Here is a 21,040-nt window from a genome sequence, read left to right as displayed (position 1 = left end):
GTAGATAGGTAACTGCCCCTGAATGTTAACCATGCTGGGGTCTAACAGCTCTGTCTGTGGTGGCTGGAGTTGTTAAAGATGATTTTCCTGTCTGTTTTCTGACTGAGCAGCCAGGTGGAACACAGTGTTTTCCTGTCGCACTAACTGAAGAGACTCTAACGGTGCTCAGCACCCTGGGGGGAAGTAAAATGCCATGAGCTCAGCCCCTTGGGGGAAGGGGAACTGTGCAGTGCTGTGCATGACAGATTAGCCACACTGCCATTACTGGCAACTGGAGTTGCATGCATAATCTGCTAGACATGGTACTAGAGATGTGCCCCTTAGGGTTTTATTGGCTCTGATGTGCAACAGCACAACACAGAGCCTTTGTTACACTCCCATCTCAGCTTCTGTACTTACAAAACCTCAGCTTCTTAAAAAGGCTGCTTTCCATGCAGTCCTTCCACTTCAGCGTTTCAACATACACGCTTTTGATAGGAATGACAGGAATGGTAGAGCCTGTCTGGCATTCAAATGAAACAAAGCACGGTGTGATCTTTTTTTCTTATTTTTTTAAAACCAATTGCATTTCATCTTCTTGGGAGATTACTGCTCTTCGAATGAAATTCACTCTGGAGATAAATAGGCCCAGCTAATATGGTAGAAGGCAGCCAAAGGAACCAGCAGCAGTGCTGGCAGAGCAAATCCCCCCTCCTCTAGTACAGTATCTTTGTGCCCCTTCCCCTCCCAGCCTCCTCAGCAGAGAGTGCTGCTTTGTCAGCCCCTCTGTGCAATCTAGTATAATGGAAAAACCAAAATAATCATTCCTTCTGCAGGCAGTGTACACGCTTTTCCAACGGCATAACAGCTTTTACTTACATTATGAAAGAGCTGCTTCACCCTCTGGACTTAAATTATAAATTATCCTTTCCTTGAAGCAGCTATCTTACAGTTTAACCCTTTCATGACTAACATTATTTTTCAGTCCTCTCTTAGCAGTCATGGATGAAGGATTTCCCACTGTGGTATGTGCCCTGCATGGTGTTTAGGGTGGTAGCAGCACATTGTACACTGTTTTTCATCCATGTACACCTTGTACTTTTCCATTTTTACAGAGGCTTTGTAGATATCTCCTGAAGCGCTTAAAAAAATAAATCAAGCCCAAGCCACACTTTTCTTTATTTATGATATGCGTTTCAGGCTTACATTGGAGACAGCTGAAGTTTACCAAACTGATCACAGGTTTGGATTGACATTCCTCGGGTTTCTTCCCAGATGCTATTCCTGACTTCAGCATGCTCACTATTCTCAAAATAGCACATTTTTGCTTTATCCTCTGCAAAAAACATGGTAATCTCCATTACTGATAACATGGGCTTGTTAAAATAAAGTCAGTCTAGGAAGAAATAGTGTTCCTTTGCATTTTCTTCCCATGTTATTTCTATGGATACATACATGGACACTGAGATTTAAAATGTCTGCCAACCCTTTTTGAAATTTGAATTTCTTTGTTCTCTCTTTTTACTCATTCAACTCTTTCTGAAACTAAACAGTAATTTTATTTGGCTGCACAGTCCCTAGAGAAAGTAGAAGAATTTATCTGCCAATATCCAAACCAGAAAACTGATTTTGAACTGACAGATTTTGAACTATAAAAACGTACAAATAAAACCTTACGAAAAGTTGCTCATGGAACTGCAGTTTGAACACAGGTGATGAGCACACAAGCTTGGCACTGTAAGAAGAATCTGTAACATCCAACCTCTACCACTCAGCAGTGGAGTGCATTAACTTTTTGTTTTGTTATCTTCATACAAAAGCAAAGTGGTTTTCCCAACTGAGAGACTTCTGTAGTAAAAGCATTTTTGGATCTCCTCAACAGCAACATCATCCCATGGGTAGACACAAAGAGTTTGGTTTTTTCCCCCTGGTCATTAGACTTTGTAGAGCAGTGGTGGAGATGCTTGAAAAATAAAATGTCCTGTAGGAAGTTAATTGCTTGTAAGAAGAAATGAGATCATCCCAAAACAAAAAATGACCTGTGGAAAGTGAAGTTACAGTTTCTCCAGCAGGGCCTGAGCAGGTGTGCTTTTCAGCTTGGAGCAGTGGACACACCATCCACATAATTCCAGGTGTTAAGCCCTGGCCATGCAGCACCAGGAATGCAAGCCTAAAGAACCACTTCACTAATGGATGCTTTCTCAGCCACTTTTCTTGTGACTGAGGCACACAAACCACCTGTGAGACAAGGGCAGCTTTACCTTCAGGACCATTCTCATCAGTTCATGACAACATCTGTATGACAATTACATTATCCTAAACATTTTGGTCCTCAAAGGCATATTGGTGACCAACTTTCACTTTAGCATCTAACTTTGAGCACCCAAGCCATTGGTCTTTTAGGAAGGACAAAATATTCTGCAGAACAGACCTGTTCAAGGATAGTGTAAGGAAAGCAGAGAAAGAGCATATAAATACTGCTGTGCTCTATGTAAATTTGCCCAGCTGTTTATGCTAAATGTTCTCTTACTCCATTTTTCCTGACCTCATTTCCTCCTCTGCTTTCTAATTGCAGAAAATAAAACAGTGCAAGTCCTTGCTTTCATTACATGCAACACCTGCTGCTTGTTCTGAAACAGATGTCTACAGAATCATTAGGCAATTATTTCCTTAGCCTTTTTCAGTAGGACTCATTTCAAATGTCTTTGTGCTAAATCCTCCTCCTTCACCTTCCTCTGTATTTCTCATCCTTTCCTAAATTCAGGGTTCCAACAAAAACTCCTCTATATCAGTTTGCTCTTGTTATGTTTGTCCTGGATGACTGTACTCACAAGAGGACAGAGACCATAACTTCTTTGAATCAGGAATTAAGTTCAAGAGATTTTATTGAGGGGGAAAAAAGACAAGGTGAGGACAGAAAACAATGAGAGGGATTAGTCAGCGGTGTAGGCAGTAGTTCAGAACACCAGCTGGCTTGTTTATAGCTCAGAGGTTCTTTTGTGGACAATATAGCAGAGTTTTACATGAACACAAGGACAGACCCTACACCCTCAAAGCAAATTACTAACATTGTCAACAAGACAAAATCCCAGCCCCAAGCAGTTTTTTCATTTCTGTACCACCTTTGTTCCTTGCCAAGAAGAGCATGTTAAAATCTGTTAGGCCTGCAGGACTTGCAGGACTCCATTGTTGGGGAAGACATTTGAGGGAATAAATTCCTCCCTCCTATTTCCAAGTATCACTAATATTTGGCTGAAGTCTCCACTCCTAGGAGGAACCATGAACTTTCCAGGCCAAGAACAGACTTGGCACATACTGTCTATAATCATGTTGCTATGTAGTGACATACATTTGCTATTTATCTTACCTTGTTTCCAGCAGAGCGATGTGAAGGTGGCAGAGAGCTCCAGTTCTAGCTGGTAGGGAAGTGTGCCTTCTTCCAGTGAATAATAAAAAAGCAAGCTAAAACAAGAGCTGTAGGACATGCTGTGCCAGGTTAATTGGCACTGCAGTGTTCAGTAGTTAACACTTACTGAAAATCGTTCCTTTAGGTTATTTCTTTCACTGGCAAATTCCTGGCTGTGTTATTCTCAGGCAATCTTGTTGATCTGGGCTGGTTTCAACTTGTAAATTGCTGTGACTAGATTAGTATAGCCTCCATATCATATTAAAAGATATTAGTGGAAATGGGCTGGTGGCATCATTAATAATCAGTTGCTCAACTTTGCAGCCCAGTGCAGCTTTACCAGATTTTAATGGATTTGCAGTTTGCCATCATGACTGTCTTAGAGCAATCTCTGTCAGGAAACTTCTGCAAAAATTGTCCAATCATTTCTTAAAAGAGCACTTGCAGAACAAGTACTTCTTGTGGCACCTTAAGTTACAGGAACAGGTTCTTTGGGATTGTCCCATGTGTGGTTTCTCTGGTGTTGTCTGACTTTCTTCCTTCCCTTTCAGGGAGGCACTGATTTGGGCTTCCCTATTCTATCAGCGCATCCATTTCCTACAAATGTTCCAGACCATAACAGTTCAGGGTCCTTCACACCTCTTAACTAGCCAAAGTCACTTAGGGTGGTGGGACAGAGGTTGACCAATGCCCAGACACATGGTACAATCACATCAGAATAGAGTTACAATTTCTCAGAAAAAAACAGGCTAAAAAGAGATACACCAACCAGGAGACACACAAGCTAGAAGTCCACATCAACTTTACAGATCATGTCTGCAATGAGATCTGCAAGGACATGAAAGTGGCAGGGAGAGGCAGATAGCTTCTATCAGGGGCGTGACTTCTGCTTGTTCAGGTTTGGGCAAGACACGACTCTTATTTTTTAATTATAGTTTTTTTGTACTTGGATACCTGCAAAAAAACCACCACTAGAATATTTAGGGTGCTACTAAATCTTCAGGAGGGTGGGGTGGAAGGAGTGTTGCTTTCCTGAAATTGCAGCTCTTTCCTGCTGCAAACTACATCAGGAAGAAAGTTGCCTTTCTGGTGCCTAGACAAGGAGCAAAGGACAGACTGCTGGAATCAGAACGGGCTGTGAACAGTGTCAAGTCAGTTAGGCAAGGGGATTATTCTGAAAGTTTCAACTGCAAAATGCTGACAAGGATATTTGAGTTAGGAAAGATAAAGGGAACAAAATAGAGGAAGGGATTTTGACAGGATCTGTGACTGTGAATGAAATAAAGGGCCCGAGAATCGAGTCAGAGGGGAGAGTGAAGTTCAGGAATAGATGAAAGAAATTAGGGAGAAAGTCTCTGTGCTTGACAGGGTATATTGCTGGGAATGAAACCCAAGATCCTTGGCTCAGCATTTCCCTCCTGCCCACAAGGATCCACAAAAATGTTGCTGTAATGCTGGGACTCCTGGAGGATGGTAACCAATTATTGTAACTATTCTTTTATCTTTGTGGCTGAACTTTTTTTTCTGCTCTAGCCTGGAGAGTTGGGGCAGGAGGACTGGAGACTGTGCTGAAAGACAGCAATAAAGAACATAGCGCTGCACTGACAGGAAGTTTCAAAATTCAGGGTGCCCATGGGATCTGAACTTGCTCCCTTTCCCATTTAGAGGTAAGTATAAAGATACAAATCTTTGCTAGGCACATCTTTTCCCCACAGGATCAGCTTACTCTCAAAGTAAACCAAACAGCATTTCTTTAACAAACAGATTTCCAGTACTTTGTCTCCTAATTCTCTGTGTGGCTCCATGCCTCACTGGCTGCTCATTAATGAATTCCCACTTTGAATAATGAATTAGCAAGTCCTATTTATGTTGTTCATCACTGGAATACACAAATATACATAGATCCAAAACAGTAACAGCTTTTAGTCATGTCACCAATATTTAACTTGGTCATTTACTATATTGAAAGTAAATCTTCATTTCCCAGGCAGGTTGTGTAAAATGCATGTCCTCATGGGTCCAAATTTACAATCCAAGGATTTCAGAACAAGATTACTCAGAACTCATTTATCTGGATTTCTATTTTTATTAAGTCATCTAAGAAGTCATAAGAGGAAACAGGATTCCAGAAAAAATATGATAAAAACAGGGAGACCATCATTGCCTCATAGGCCTTGGAGAGAAAGATGACAAGACAAGCAAAGCAATATGCATGGAAAAAGAGGCAGAAAAATACAAAGCTATTAGTACTAATAGAAGAACAACTTTTCCTAAGTCCCACTCCAGCATCTATCCATTCACTCTCTCCCACACAGCCATACAGTTTTTCTCTAATAGCTCCCATAGAGCTTTTAATGACTTGGACTACAAAAAAATTGAGGCTTATGACCTAAACAGGGAGTTGTATTATTCCCAATTTACAGAAGGGGGAAACTGAGGTATGAAGCAACCTCATCTCTTCTCTTACATAAGCAGAGGACAGGGACTGAAAGTAAAGCTGTTCCTTTGTTTCCTCACCAGAAAAGCAATCACCGTGCATTTTGCTAGAATATAATATTGAGATTCTTAGGTAATTTTTGTTCTCAGGTGCTGCATTTCTATGGAAATTTACCTTTTTAAGGTAACGTAGAAATGCCAACTGCTTTTAAAAATTCCATTTTCCTTACCTACCTTTTACTGCCATAACTGTTGCTATGGAAACTGGAACTGGCCATGAAGCAGTTCTACAACATGAATTCTCACTTGTCAGTCTTACTTTAAAGTGCTACCTTCTAAGTTCTTTAATAAACCAGTAATAATTGTGTTGCCTAATGAGTTTTCAAATTAAACAAAACAAGAAAGCATGCTTTCACTGAATGCTCTGCACAATATTTCGTAGGTGTGGTCTAAGAATTTTAACAGTGTGCATGATATGGCTCTGTTGGTTAAGGATATGATCTTTAAACAGAGAGACAGTTTATTTGCAGTAAAAGCCCTAGTGTGTGTAGTTTGACTTACATAAAGGTGACTTATACCAACATGGGTATGTCTAGACTGCTGTCACAGAAGCACACTGTAGAGATACTGAGTGAATGGGTAAATCAGCCTACAGTGAGCTCTGTGCTCCCACAGCTCCTCAGGGCACTGCTGTGCAGGCATATGCATCTTGTATTCCCTGTAGGTGCAAGAGGGAATGCTCTCAACCAGAGTAACTGTTAACCTGGGCTGGGTGGCTACTGTAGAAAAAATAAAGCATGCAATCTTAAGAGACAACTATTCTGTAGAGACAGTCAGAATCTGTGTAGCTTAAATCTAGGCTCCTCCATTAACTTTAGCTTAACCTTTCACTCTTGTAAAAACTATAGGCTCCCTTGTGTTTATTCATCTTACTTCCCTGAGACAACTCATCTGAGAAAAATCCCTTTTTCCTGTTCTTAGAGAACAATCACCATCAGAACACACCCTCCATCACAAGAGTTGAGCACTCCCAGCAAGGATCAGTTTCGAAACTTCCAGGGACAGGTTCTTTCCAGAATAACTTACCCATGTTTCCTGAGGTAAGTTCCTTCCACCTCATCTCCAAGGCTTTGCAGTTGTTCACTGCTTTTGAACTGCAACAAGGGCAGGACTGATGCAGATACAAGTGTCTGCCCTTTCTACCTCCAAGCATAGAAAATCAGTGGACAGGGATTTGAGGCAAACTTTACACAAAGAAACACATCTAAAACACAGTAAGTGGAGCCTCAGAGTTGGAGGCAACAGAATTTGCACATGTAACTATACAAACTGCAAAGCCAAAGATTTAATCCTATTTTGGTATGAATTTATTTTAAAGAGATCCTAAAGAGCAACATGATCTCCAAACTCTCTTTTTCTCCCTGAACTCATCCAGCCCACACACTCAGCTGTCATCCTTAGGAGAACCAGGGTCTTTCTTCTAACTTAAGAGAGGAGATCACCTTTCCCATTGAGCTAGCACTGTTCCTTTAACCCTTTCCCAGCAAAATAAGCTTCTGCTAATATAGCACATTTCAAGAAAATGGCCAAGACAGTCTCGTAAATTAGATGCCATGCTCTTCCAAATGGTCTGAAACACATCATACTTTCCTTTAAAATATCCTCAAATTCATTCCAAATAAGCAACTTAACCATATGTACTGCTTGACTGTGGGCAATTCCTGAAGTGAATTTGAATTTAGGGATCAATATTCCAAGCTACTTCTTCCATAGAGAGCCTTTTTTTAAGCATCACTTCAAACTCATCAACAATCAGAGCAGGAATTTAAAAGCAAATCTCCCCAGTGGCCAACCAGATCTTCTCATAGGCATAAATTCAAGTTTCAATTCCCCTCAGTAGCACTTCACTCAGCATCTGCCTTCTCTCTCTGATTTACAGAGATATCCAGGGCGTGGGAGGGAGTGGGGAACAAACACTCTACAACTCTTCCTTAATCCTCTTCTGTTTCCTTCTGCACAGGTACATCCCTTCAGCATCCATTCAGGGCCCATATTAAGATCTGACTAGAAGGTACCTGACTCAGAGCAGAGCAGCAATGTGAGGAAACCAACTACTGAGTCCTGCAGCAAGTAGGGAACACACAGCAAATGAATAATTTATCCATAGTTCTCTAGTACGAACAAATTTACTGTCTCTTTAAGGCCAGAGTTTTCCATGGGCCTCTGAATGCAAATGCCAAATATTTTGTCAAGCCTTTCTCTTAGCCTATATCTCACTGCAGCCAGGGCTTGAAGTGAGGCAGATAATATAACAAACCAGAGAGCTGGCACACATGGGGCTACTCACTGGCTTTCCTCATGCATATGGTTTATTTTTCCCTGCTATGTCAATCCTTATATAGGGCTTTACCACTACAGCTGCCTCCTGGGAGTCTGCTGTTTCAACTGTTACAGGGAAGGTGCAGAGGAAAAAAGGATAAATTCAATCTTTTGTACTCTTTTCAAGTTAAAGGTCTCACCTCCACACCATAAATTAAACAGATTAATTAAACAGACAAGCCCCTGCAGTAGCAAGCCCTCTCTAAGCATAAATATTGAACAACTTTGCTTTTTAACTGTTGCACATAACAGAGTTATAATTATTCCAGATCAAACATCTTGCATGGTAACCTTCTTTAGGCCAATGTTGTTTCATCTATGCCATGTGTTCTTCTGCAAGCACAGATATGGGCAGTATTTTACCACAAAAGTGACGAAGAATAAAATACACAAAAAAAATAACAGGCAGAGGCAATTACAGTGGGTCTCAATGGCTTCTGTGTTTTCTTTTTCAAAGCATCTAATTTATATTTTACCATTTGTGATCTAGGAAGCAAAGTTTTGCTGATTTTGAGAATTCTGGTCTGAAGAGAAACACAACAACAGGCATCAGTAGCACAGACGGGAATGCAGAGGAATGCAGACATGCTTGACAACCAATGGGCAAGGGATGCAGGATGGGGAAGGGATGCAGGACCCCATTCCTGAATATTACTTTACAGAGGATGGTGAGGATTGCTTTAGTAGTGGGAAAGCTGTCCAGATTGAGGAACATATTCACAGACAAAGATGCACCAGCACTGCCAGGAAGGACAGGCAATCCCTCTGTTTGTGTGTCCTATCTCTAGGTGTCACAAGTTCACATAAAAAGAAAGATCCACAGCTATTACCATATGAAACCTAGCAAGATCAGTCTTTAAGCCAGAAAAATATCTCCTGAGATGACCACTGCTGTAAACAGTGATCTTTAGCAGAAACTTTTTGTAGGCCCACTGGATGCAAATGTGAGGATGGTGAATGTCTCATACTACTCCAAGAGCACAGTTTCTTTTCCAGTTTCCCTGCTAGATTAGAATGTCCAGAATCAGTTTGATACCACTTTCACTAGGAATAGCAAGGCTGTCAGGAAGAATATTAAAACAAGTATTTGAACAATTTCTCTGAAGCTGGACAAAAATAGCATTTGGAGAATCAAAAGGCTCTTTTTTATCCACTATCTAGATCACACCAGATAATTACAGCTTCTCACAGTCTCTCAACCTCTCTTTTTATCTTTTCTCTTTAAAATACCATGAAATATCCTTCCATAGTGCTGACAACATCACTGTTACTCTCCAGTAGTTCCAAGACACGGTGCATCACCACTTCAGGCAGAGAGGGGTTGTAGCTCTGCCGAACACAGCTCAGGACATGAAGGAAATGGCAGCCTTTTTCAGCATCTGCAGAAAAAAGGAAAATGCAACCAGGCATGGAAGAAATATTTCAGCCTAACTGTCTCTTTTGAACTATCATAATACAGATCAATCATGAAAAATCCCAGAGCCCTAGATACAGAAACAGATGTGTATTCAGAAGAAAGAGATCCTGTCTGTGCCTACAGTTCTCCAATTATCAACTGTTCCCAGTGACTTTTCTGGGCAGTGTCAGGGCTGTAACAGTAGTAATGAGGGTGAAAGGTAACTCAGTCTTGACAACTCTTAACATACAAGGCTCAGTAGAACTTGATGAGGAGTTTAATAATGTAAGGGTACCTCCACTGTCCACCTGTGCAGGCCATCCAGTTTTTGCAACTTCAGAAGGAGCCAAATGAAAGTCATTTTACTGAGACCCAACTTCACAACATCTAGCACAGCAGGGAGGTGTGTGGCCAGGGCCTGTAACCGCTGGCCCAACGCTGGCATCTTGTGGAAAAATTGCTGCACTGCAACTGCATTCACCTCGCAATGCTATCCCCATCCCTACCCTGCAGACCACCCAGGCAATTATGGGAGTAGAAAGTCATGGAACCATCAGTATCAGATTTTATCTCCTTTTAAGTGGAATTAGCCCTGCAATGTACAAGAGAACAGAAGTTTAAAACAACCCCCTTTGCTAGAGGCAAGCACAGAGGTCCTTCATGACTGAACACATCTATTCTGTGCCAGGTGGGGCATTGTCTCAAGCTGTCCCAGTCATCATTTCCTCCAACACAGCCTGTAACCCACTAATCATCAGTGCTGCAAGCTCCCAGTCCCCCAAGTGCTGAGGTCCATGACATATTTCTCCACACCAGCTAACAATGCAAAACAAATATAAATCACATTTATCAGCACAAATTATTTTCCTTCTCCTTAGCTCACGTGATGCAAGGCAAGTTTGATAAGGGTACTGAGAAACTGCCATGGGCCAGGGAGGGGGTCTACATTTTGTTGGGTTTTTTTTGTTTTTTTAGTTAATTCCCTATTCTAGAATCTGCTGAGCTCCAGAGCTGCCTTAGAACCTGCTGAGAAAAGTCACTGGTAGATAGCAGTAAATAAACAGTTCAGCCTAATTCTGATTAGGCTGTGAATCAGGCAGAAATACTTCCTCAGAAGTATCCAGCATGATAAAAAGACCTTTGTGGTCAATAGCCAAAAATGTGTCCACTGGGAGAGATAACTGCAGAGAACAGAACAATGCCTCTACCTTGTCACAGTGATTGTTGTTGCAAACAAAATGGGTAGCTGCACTTTGCATTTGTCATAGGTTTGTCATAAGAAGGTCAAATTGCCCATCCCTGATGTAGAGTAACTTAAATCTCAATGAATTACATTAATGACTCAGGTGTTACCTAACAGTACAATGTGTACTCTCCCCCTAGATACTGGTAGAAAACAGCACTTTGGGGAAGCTGCAGGTGTGTACAATGATTTAGTAACCCCAAAACACTCCTGTCCCTCTTTCACTGACATCCTGGGTTCTTGCTTTTGTCCAGCAGCTGAGGGAAGCCAGGCTGTGATTAACTGTCCTGCCTGACAACCAGCATCAGAGGGGACAGAGTTTTTAGAACAACTACCATTTGCTAACTGCAGACATCTCACACAGGGTACATTCTGACATACTAAATTTAACTTCAAGTGGTTCTGGTTTTTGTCCTCTCTACCATTAGCCTGATCTAAGCCTAAAATTTATAAAAGAAAGAAACAAAGCAAGACCCAAATCCATTTTGCAGTTCAGCCTGGAGTCAAAATGTGCTATCTGGCACATTAAGTTTCTAGATGGACCCACAGTGGTCTCTCATGAGTGCATTTAAGATCAGGTATTATAAGTGGAGCCAAGGACTAGGATTGTCATCTAGGCACATTACAGATCAGGGCTTGTGCAGCTCTGAGTAGACAGGCAAGATCTTTTTTTAAATTTGTACAATAGTTTCAGACAGCTGGGTTGGGCCTGGGAATGTGTCACAACTACGGCAATGGGGCAAGGCGTTGCCTGGAAAACTGGCAGAGAAGTAACTCATTGGAGAGAAGAGTTTGATTTGTCATAAATCATCCTTCTTGTCGTGGAAGATTACTATTACTCTTGGAGGAAAACGGGTAGGAATTTCTTGCAACAAACAAGAAAAGGCCCTAGAGCTGAATGCCCATGTGCTGTTTTGTCGCTGGAGCCGCGTCCCGCCGGCAGAGGGGGGCCGGCAGCCGCGCTCGGCTCCGCGCTCTTGCATCATCCGGACAACAAATGCCGCCGTGCCTGCTGGCTTCGATCGAAGCCTCTTGGCTTTGCTTCTATTGCCAATGACCAGGACATTGAAATGGTCCTTCTGGAAACCAGCAAAGGGACACTGACCTGGAAATCGTCCTCTTTACAGCGGGAAACTAAGTAGGAGGAAATCTTCAAGGAGAATAAGAGGGTTTGTAAAACAGTTGCTAATTTTAAACTGCTTATTATGGAAAACATGGCTTTGAGGACTCAGGACTCTTCAAAGTCTTTTCTGTGACTGATCGACAAATTACTCTCTGCTGCTGACTTTTCTGACCAAAAGAACTTCCCAACTCCTCATGGATCACAGAGTACTGACCAGTGTGACAATGCACAAAGGAACAAATAGGAGGCAGTCACTCAGTGCCTCTGTCAACTGTATAGAGGTTCTGGCCTTGATAGTGGCATAGTTAAATTTAAATAAGCAGGTTACCAGGAGAACTAGCTGATGTATAAAATGAGCAAAGGAATGATTTGACTCTTAGAGAAATTATGTTTGTTAATTGGATAAAAGACAATAAAACAATGTGATACAGCAATTTGTTGCACTGAAACACCCTCAGGCAAGCAAGCCCATATTAACCTGCATGCCCAGAAGTAACCTCTTCTCCCAAGACCTTGTCTACAATTGTAACACTTCTTTAGAGAGACAATTAAAACTCAAACTTGATTTTGCCTCACTTAGCCTTTTTTTCACTGCAGGATAACCATCACACCCCAGGTCCTACAAGTGCTATTGTAGTTATGATAGTATAGGGATATGAACAATTTAAAATTTTATGCCTTATGTTCCAGTCAGTCATTTATTCTGTACTAAAGCACATTCTGTCCCGCAAATAGCTGCACTCCAGCAGCAAGTGATCCCTCCTGGCACATTCTATCCCATGATCTGAAAGACACTCTGTAGCAATGTACCTGTGTAATTAGAACACATTCAAGTCAAGCACAAGTTATCACTCTGGTAGTAAGACACAATAATTTGAGGGACAGGGATAACTCAGAAGCCACCTGAGGCACCTTATCTGAAAAGAAATAGACTTTGTTCGACTGAAATCTTTAACTACAACGAAATACCATCTGAGCTCTACCTGAGCTTAAAATCTCCAGAGAATTTCCTACTGACTTAAGCAAGTTTTATTGTTGACTTAAAGGAGGCGGGGATTTCACCTTTCTGCATGGTCACTTTTGTGTCAACTCCCCCGTAGAAACTGAACCAGCAAGATTTGCTACTTCTCCAGAGTGCAAAGCAACACCTGCTAGGTGGTGACCTGACTTCACTACATTTAGTTCCTCCCAAAATCCAAGTATTCTTAAAAGATATAGATCTAAGATAATGGCTGCTTATTTCAGATAGGAGAAGTTTGCTTCCTGCTGGGCACACCTGCTCTTTCTCACTCCATGCTCACAGGAAGCTGCTCCTGCACTCCTGCTTTTAGCTATACTGATTAGCTACACCAGCAACAGCTTGAGTTTGAGGGTGAGGACAAGCAGCATATCCAATCCAGCAGCAGGAGGAGATATTGTCATCAGTATATCAGCACCAGCTCATCAGAGCTTGATCACTCTGCTACTTACGCCTGGGTTTTCGACAGTCTTCTTTAATCACATCAAGGGTCACTTTAAACAGCTCCTTATCGTGCTCAGTCACCTGAAGAAAAAAGGAGAAACCGGCCTTGCTGTTGAAAAACAATCCAATGCCATGGTCTATTCTAAGCTAACACGATCATAATTACACTCTGCATTTCATGCTGCCTCCAAGACTAATAATGGATGTCAAATCTTCAGGCAATATGTTTACTACGATTAGCAGATCCACGAGTTAGGTGAAGAACATGATACAAGTAAGTTTGACCCAAAGGAGGGTGACTGACTCAGCAGAACAGCAAGCTTGAACCCACTTCGATAAGGAGAACTCTCCTGTACCCCAGGTTTCAGTGAGCTCAGCTGGATCAGAGCAGTTTGGCAGCCCAGTGAACACAGGCAGAACTTGGATCAACTCAGTGGGTGATACAGAGGTACAACCAACAGTGAAGTGAGCTGCAGAAAATACTTTTGAGTAAACTGAGAGCACCTGAATGTCTAACTTCTCTTTCTGAAACATTTCTACTATTTCTGTAATATTTTTACTGTTTTTACTGATTATGAAAGTCATACTACTGAACTGGTTTGCAACCACAGTTCAATTCCTTACATAGTATAAGTCCTTGGAGATGCTAGGTTTCTGGAAAACCACTCCTTTTTCTTGTAGCATCTTTATTGCTTCCTTAAAAACACTGTGAATCCTTTTGGAACTGGAGTTACTTTCTGATTTCACCTGGATGGAAAGAAAGGAATGAAGCAGATGGTGAAGCAGAAATCTCAGATCAACCAAAGTTACCAGCAAAAGCTCTAGATGCTTTCAAGAAGAAGATGACTTCAGATCCTCTTTAACATGAATTTTGTTACACATTTTTCTTCATTTAGTAATTCACAAATCTATCTGTTATGTATGAAATAACCAATACCTCTGAGCTTTAAACAAAACCCAAACACCAGAAGCTTGTACCAATCTTAAGGAACCACAATCTCTAAACTGCCTTCTTTGTGATTAGCAGCTATTTGGTGATGTACAGAGAAATCTTTTTGTTTGAAATATACTTGTGATGCTTGCAGATAATTTGACTTTTTTGTTAATCAAGCTTTGTTCACTTTCAGTTTTCCTGGTAATAAGGGTAGGAAGGCAGGAAAATCAGTATTTTGTAAGATGATATTCAGGAGGAATCCAAGTGCTGAGGACTGGATTCCCATCTCCTGATTTCAGGCAAAGGAGAAAACTGACAAAACCAGTATTTGTTTCTTGCCCCCTGTGTTTCCAAATTTTTACAAACATTCTGGTCATGCTCTCAGGAGCTTCTCCAGAGCCTAACGAAGCGAAAGGGTAAAAAGCATGGAAGAAATTAAGACAAGTATATGAAATAAGGACAAATGATTCAGTTTTGAGGGTAGGTGGGAAATTAGTTTTTTGTGAAAGGAGAACAATGTATCTGGAAGTCCATAACTGAGGTTATTTAGAACACAGGGTTCTGTGTTTGGGACACATCTAACAGAGTAGAAAGAAAGAAGGGGAGGGAAAAGAAAAAAACAGGGAAAAGCAGGGTTTGTTTGGAAGTAGAGCAGAGCTAAGAGAGTGGAATGACAGCTAGGGAAGTAGAAGGAAACAATTCCTTGTGGAGAAGGGAAAGTATGTGTAGATAAGAGCAAGACTATAATTTACTCTTCTCCATCTCCATCTGTCCTACTGTGCCCTTCAACCTCCCATTTATCTACACAGACTGCTTCAGTTCCCCAATTGCTGTTTTCTCATCTGTTGGGAGCACACTGTGCTGCCTGTGGTTTTCTTTGAGAAGGGAGCTAAACTCCTTCCCACAAACCACCATGTGATAACTAGAACCACACCAGAGCAACCAGAGCAAGACTTGCCAAGCCATTCCTTGAACTATCACCATAAATGCTCCCACCCTGTTCTGAACAAAAATATCAGACTTCACATATCCTGCTTCACTCACCAGAAGCAGCTCAGAGCCTTGGGAGTAAAGCAGGCAATCATCATGAACTAGAGACAAAGTACATGAATATGCAAAATGGACACCACAGGAGCAAAGGAAGAATATCTCCTCACAAAACATTCATTCAATCCATTTGCAGTTCTCAAGTGACACTCCAACAACCTGGAAGCTGATGTTCCTAACTGGGAATAGTTCTGGGATCCAAAAGGGATATTGGTGTTGGCATGCATCACAAGTTTCTCCCTCCTGTTCCTTCAGATAACCCTCAGGATTTCAACAGGCCATAATCACATCTCTCTGTCCCACAACAGCTAACTCTCTTTTTCCTCTCAAATCACTGGTAAAAATAATTGCTGAATACTTCAAGATAATTAACACAGAACAATGACTCTTATTCTCAGTTCAGTTTCCTCTGTTTCAGACTGAAGGATTCAGTGCCTGAACCTTGTCTGTCCTCCTGTCCACCACAGCATCAATCTGGATAACAACAGACTCTGCTTCTAATTACAAACTTGCCCATGCATCTGGACACTGTTCCAGTCACAGCATTAATACCACTAAGGTATTTCTCTTCATTGTGCCTCTTCAGATGAACTGAAGAAACAAACATAAAATGCAGCAGGAGGGATTAAGTGAAGAGTGAGTATTTGCTCACAGAAAAGCACATTCTCACAGCCATATGTAAAATGAAGAGACTTTGCCTCTCACTCAAATGCAGTAATAAATCCTCAAGAATATAAGAAATTGCTAGCAAAGCAACCAACTCAAGACTCTGATCAATTTTTAATGTGAAAGCAAATATTTGGGGAGAAAAAAAAGATAAAAATATTTCTAAAGAAGCATAATAATTATTCAGTTTGGCTTACCACTGAAATCCTGTCAGAAAAGGGAGATAATTAAAAACAGACTCTGTGTGAACTGACACACAGCTCAGCCTGGATGGATACTGAAACAGAATCACTAAGAATGCAAGTCAAGGCATTGACAGAGTGAAAGCAGCGAGGCCTTATTATAAGTAAGCAGCTGCTCCATATCAGCACTCTCTCATATGTGCTGCAGAATCACAGAAAAGGGCTTCATGGCAGAAGGACTGTTTCTGAAAAACAAAATAGGGCTCCTGCCCACTTTGATAATACTATATTATATACTAATACAAAAATATTATGTATTATTGGTGTTTAATAGTACCATAAAATGACAGGAAAAATTTGGGTTTTTTTCTTAGTGTGCTCTAGAACCTGCTTCCTCCTCTCCATTCCTCTGGGTAAAACAGCAATTAAGTTTCTTTGTCAACACAGTCTAAAATTGCTTAGTCTGCCCTTTTGGTCCACCCAAAGTAACTCCAGCATCTCATCCTGCAAACGCACAAGTCAATAGCATTTCTCCCCAATACTTCTCACAATGTTCACAGCTCCTTTTGCAAAGTGCCCCCCTTGGGCATGCCTTAGTTTCAGGGTGCACCATTTCAGATTCTCTGAAGCAGTAACAGCAGGGTCTTCCTCCTCTCTTCCAAATCAGGTCCTTGTCAAATAAATTAAACTGTACATCCAAAATACAGGAGCATTCAAGGATAAGTCTGGTTTGTAAAACACATTGTGTGTATCTGTGTAACCTGACAAAGAAGCAGCTATTAAATAATAATTTTACTATCATTACCCTCACTCCCAAAAATGGCCAAGGGCTCTGTAGCAAAGCCAACAAAAAAATCTATGCATCCAGAATTAAGCTGATACTTTAATCAATGTATTCCATCTGATAGGCCTCACTGATAGCTTAGTGGGCTGGTGCTGTGCAACCAGTTATTCTCAGATCTTTAAAACAAGACAAATTCTCTGTTCAATCAATAATAGGTCAAAGAAATGAAGTGGTACAGGAATTAGTGAGTCTGTTCAAAACACTGGAACTATGTAACCTTTGACTCATTATGAATCACACTCTGCTGGTGTTAAAGTTTCCTGGTATAACCACACATGTGATTCTACTCATGGAATCACCTTTTTCAGTTTCTCATGTAATGTTTAATCCTGGGCTTAGGCAGGTGACAGTTTTAGTAATAGTGACCCTGGACATGTCAGTCCTGAGGTCCTATAATAAGCTTTGCAATACACATATTTAAAGCAGTGGTGAAACTTCCTTGAGAGGCAGAAAGACAAAGACACTGCATCAAGAACTTACAATGAGCTGTGTTACACCTACAGTACAATGTACAGGGTAGACACAGACAGTGTGAACAACACTGCAAAACTTCCTGCTTTAACTACTTCTCATTGGTGACCTTGAGATAATATTCAAATCAAGAGGAGTACAATGAGCACACTCTGGAAAGCACAACTCAAGTTACGTGTCCAAGCCAGTGACATTCACCAACTGGAATGGCAGCACTAAAATAGCACACACTATAGCTTATGCATGGCAGAAGGACAGAAATATTGTTAAACAAGACTGGCTGGTTTAAAGCATTTCAGTTGAAATTGGATGGATCCACTTAACATGTAGCTTTCTTTAAAAATGGGACCAAAGGCTTGTCCATTTGCCAAACATAACTGCCTAAATCCAGCAAGTATACTCTGGAGGTTCTCTAAGCACAAAATTACTTCTTCTTGTTTTACTTGTAGTCTTCCTTCTGGTACCCACCCCTCCAGACTCAAAAGTCACTTGTTTTAAGGGACAGGGAAAGGCTACACCTTTGGGATAGATGGGGAACTGGTTATGCAAATTAAAGGTCCAGTGGCTTTAAAACTCATAAAAGATTTCTTAATTTTTAGCTATTTTTAAAAGCAGTTAAATTCTCTTCCTCATCATCTGTAGACTATAAAATTAAATTTTCCCTAGTATATGTCTGAGAAGAGGAAATTATTTCAGTTCTGCCAGATGCATCTGCCAGAGGGAAATTTATTCTGGACAGACAGAAGATTGCACTGCCAGGGAGGCATCAGGACTGGAACAAAGTATTTATTGTAGGACATGTATGGGATGTGGACAGGGCTCAGCTACACAGCAATGCTGAAAAAGATCACAGAGATGCTGCCTACCTCAAACTATCCCAGCTAACTCCTTCCATTTTTGCCCTCTGCTCCACTCCACTGCAGTGACTCCACAGCAGCTCATCACCTCCCTGGAGAAAATATTCCATGGGGAGACACCCTTCCACTATGACGAATACTGTGCAAGTACTTTAAAAGATGGGAAAGAGATGAAGGGGGAAAGGGGGAAAGGAAGAGAAAGGAAACAAACAGTGCAACTTGTGCTCTAGAACACTGGAATCAGGATAAAAAAATTACCTATACATCCAAATAACTCATCCTTTTACATCCAGGAAAAGTGCAAGAAGTGAACAAGTGTGTATATTGTGGCATGGCCTAATTAGCTGAGTTGGCTCTGTAGCTCCTGCCTTGCCAAATAGGCACAAAATAACATTGTTCCACATCAGCAGCACCATTTATCCTCTTGGTTTGAGGGCAGTGCAAAACAAAAGACTACTGAAGAGAAAAGAAAGGAAGAGGGACAGAAATCAGATCTATTACACTTCCTTTTGTGGACAGAACTGGGTACTTGACCCTTTGCCAATTATGAAAAGTGACACCTTCTAGAGATGGAGTAGAGGAACAAGGAAATACATTTCCAGAGCATTACCAGGCACTCCTCCTAAGGCATTCATGCCACTTGACAGCTGCAGGTCCTTTCTTATGCAAGAACAGATAACCTTCTTTGCAAGAAATTAATAGTAAAGGACAATAAGGAGAACTGCAATTTCTAAATAAGCATCTGTGTACCCAAATTCCTGGGACATATACTCACATCCTTGTATCAGGGTCAGGAGCAACTATTAATTACTATGATAGCTCTTCATGACTGCTAACAACACTGATGCTACAGTATTTTTCTTGGTTTGGGGTTTTTGAGTTGTTTTTCTCTTGGTTGGTTGGTGTTTTGTTTGGGTTGAGTTTTCTTGGGGGATTTTTTTGGTCTTTCTATAAATGCTGAAGTGTTTAAGTTTCCAGTATTGGACACAATGGCCACTACTTCCTTTAATGTAAAGTGTTTGGGAACTTTTAATACTATTCCAGCTAGTTTAGAAAGTACCAGGTGTCATGTTGGATAGTCTACTAGCAAACTTTTCTGTCTAAAATGAGAATAGCTCCTGTTAGTGCTAATATCCATGTTTATTTTAAAGCAAACCAGGACAAAAATGCTTTAAATAAAAACAAACAAAAAAACCACCCCAACCCACCTATCAAGAACAGCTATCAGCAGCAGTTCAACAAGGCCAACAAGAAAAGAGCTACTTTTCATTATTATTTGACCTCATCTGCAAGAGGCTGGTTTTTGTGTTATTTTTGGGGGGTTTCTTAAGAATTAAACAAACATTAGAAGTCAACAGAACATAGCACTTAACATTACAGTGCACATCAAAATCAGGGCGAAAATGACTGCCAGGGATTTATTCCTCTACAGAAAACCAAAAAGTAAACAAATGAATCACAACACTCCAGTTTAAGTTCCAACTGCCATTACTTTCATGGTAAAAGATGTAACTGTAAGCTTTGCAGAAATGTATCACTTCATACCAGTTCAGAATCTGGCTTGTAATTTGTCCAACTAATACAGAATAATATAAAGCCATTTTACAAAATGAGTTTTGCTCTGTTTCCCATTCTGCAGCTGATTATGAGGTTACTAACTCATTGGAAAGTTTCTTAATAGTTTGGTCACACGCAACTGCTTGCAAACTGATTTCAATTTAATCCCACCTTCTCATCCTTTCAATCATGGCCTTTCACAGTTAGGGACTTCTAATGTGAGAAACATGTAGCAGGGAGCACTGTTCATCCATTCATCACAACCTCCTCTTGAAAGCTGCATCTCTGTTAATATATTGAGCTTTAAATGGTAAACAAGACAAAGATTTTGTGGCCCCTTCTCCTGATCAGATTCAGGGTCTCAAACCTCTGTCCCAAAAAACTCAAGCACCTTAAAGGGATCTCTTTTTCTGACACTGCTACTAATTACAAATCTAAACAAAGTACTGACTGTTGCAGGCTGTAAGATTGCTCAGCCCTAACACAAGATTATCCCTAATAACAGAATGTTCTTACATTGCTTTTTCCAGCCTAGTTTTATATGTCTAAAGGAACAAGATTTCTTCAAGCTCTGTAAATAATTAATGTGTAAAGCTAAAGCACTAGTGTTTTTTGAATCCTCTGAAGACACAAGTCTCTTATCTGTTTATGCTTTAAAAAAGTACATAGTATTATTTCCCCCCACTAGAAGCTTGGAACAGGTGCATTCACTCACCTCCTCACAGCTGGGGCTGGGTAGGTGCACACCCATCAGAGACACCAGAGAATCAACTGTCTCCAACTCCTGCTGGTAAAAGGTCTGAATTTTGTTTTCTAATAGAAAGCCTTGCACTTTCTCATGCAGCATATGGATTGAGAAATTCTGAGCCTCCAGGCCACTACAAGGATACACAGAAAATGTCAAAAGGTAAGAAATGGGTTTTAAAACAATCACATAAAGTCACTCCACTGGACAGGTTTCAAAGGTCAAAGGATGTTTTACTGTCCTTAAAGAATTTGAATTTAAATCCTTAATGAAAACAGATCATTTTTCTAAGTATAAACATTCAACTGTTCTT

At 40.8% G+C, this 21,040-nt stretch overlaps 1 protein-coding gene and 1 long non-coding RNA gene across 4 annotated transcripts in view; both read right to left on the bottom strand.

Annotated features, from left to right (window-relative positions):
• Positions 1-1,139: 1,139 nt before the first annotated feature.
• On the bottom strand, positions 1,140-8,294 carry LOC128811056 (uncharacterized). Its single transcript, XR_008438216.1, has 2 exons — positions 3,347-8,294; positions 1,140-1,315 (listed from the first exon to the last, which is right to left on the bottom strand). It is a non-coding gene; the product is annotated as an uncharacterized LOC128811056 (long non-coding RNA).
• An 11-nt stretch (positions 8,295-8,305) lies between these two features.
• Positions 8,306-21,040, bottom strand: part of STN1 (STN1 subunit of CST complex) — a 39,045-nt gene continuing 26,310 nt past the window's right edge. For 2 of the 3 annotated variants that reach the window (XM_053984340.1, XM_053984341.1), the window contains exons 7-10: positions 20,698-20,860; positions 14,049-14,171; positions 13,433-13,505; positions 8,306-9,579 (exon numbers count right to left, since the gene is read on the bottom strand). In XM_053984340.1, the coding sequence (XP_053840315.1) occupies positions 9,422-9,579; positions 13,433-13,505; positions 14,049-14,171; positions 20,698-20,860 (517 nt within the window). In that variant the 3' untranslated portion in view covers positions 8,306-9,421. The remainder of the gene's footprint in view (positions 9,580-13,432; positions 13,506-14,048; positions 14,172-20,697; positions 20,861-21,040) is intronic. The other variant, XM_053984342.1, reaches the window with a different exon arrangement.

Source organism: Vidua macroura, chromosome 8 (assembly GCF_024509145.1).
Source record: "Vidua macroura isolate BioBank_ID:100142 chromosome 8, ASM2450914v1, whole genome shotgun sequence".
Taxonomy (NCBI): Eukaryota; Metazoa; Chordata; class Aves; order Passeriformes; family Viduidae; genus Vidua; species Vidua macroura.
The sequence above is the reverse complement of the archived record's forward strand: the minus strand, read 5'-3'. Positions and strand labels throughout refer to the sequence as shown.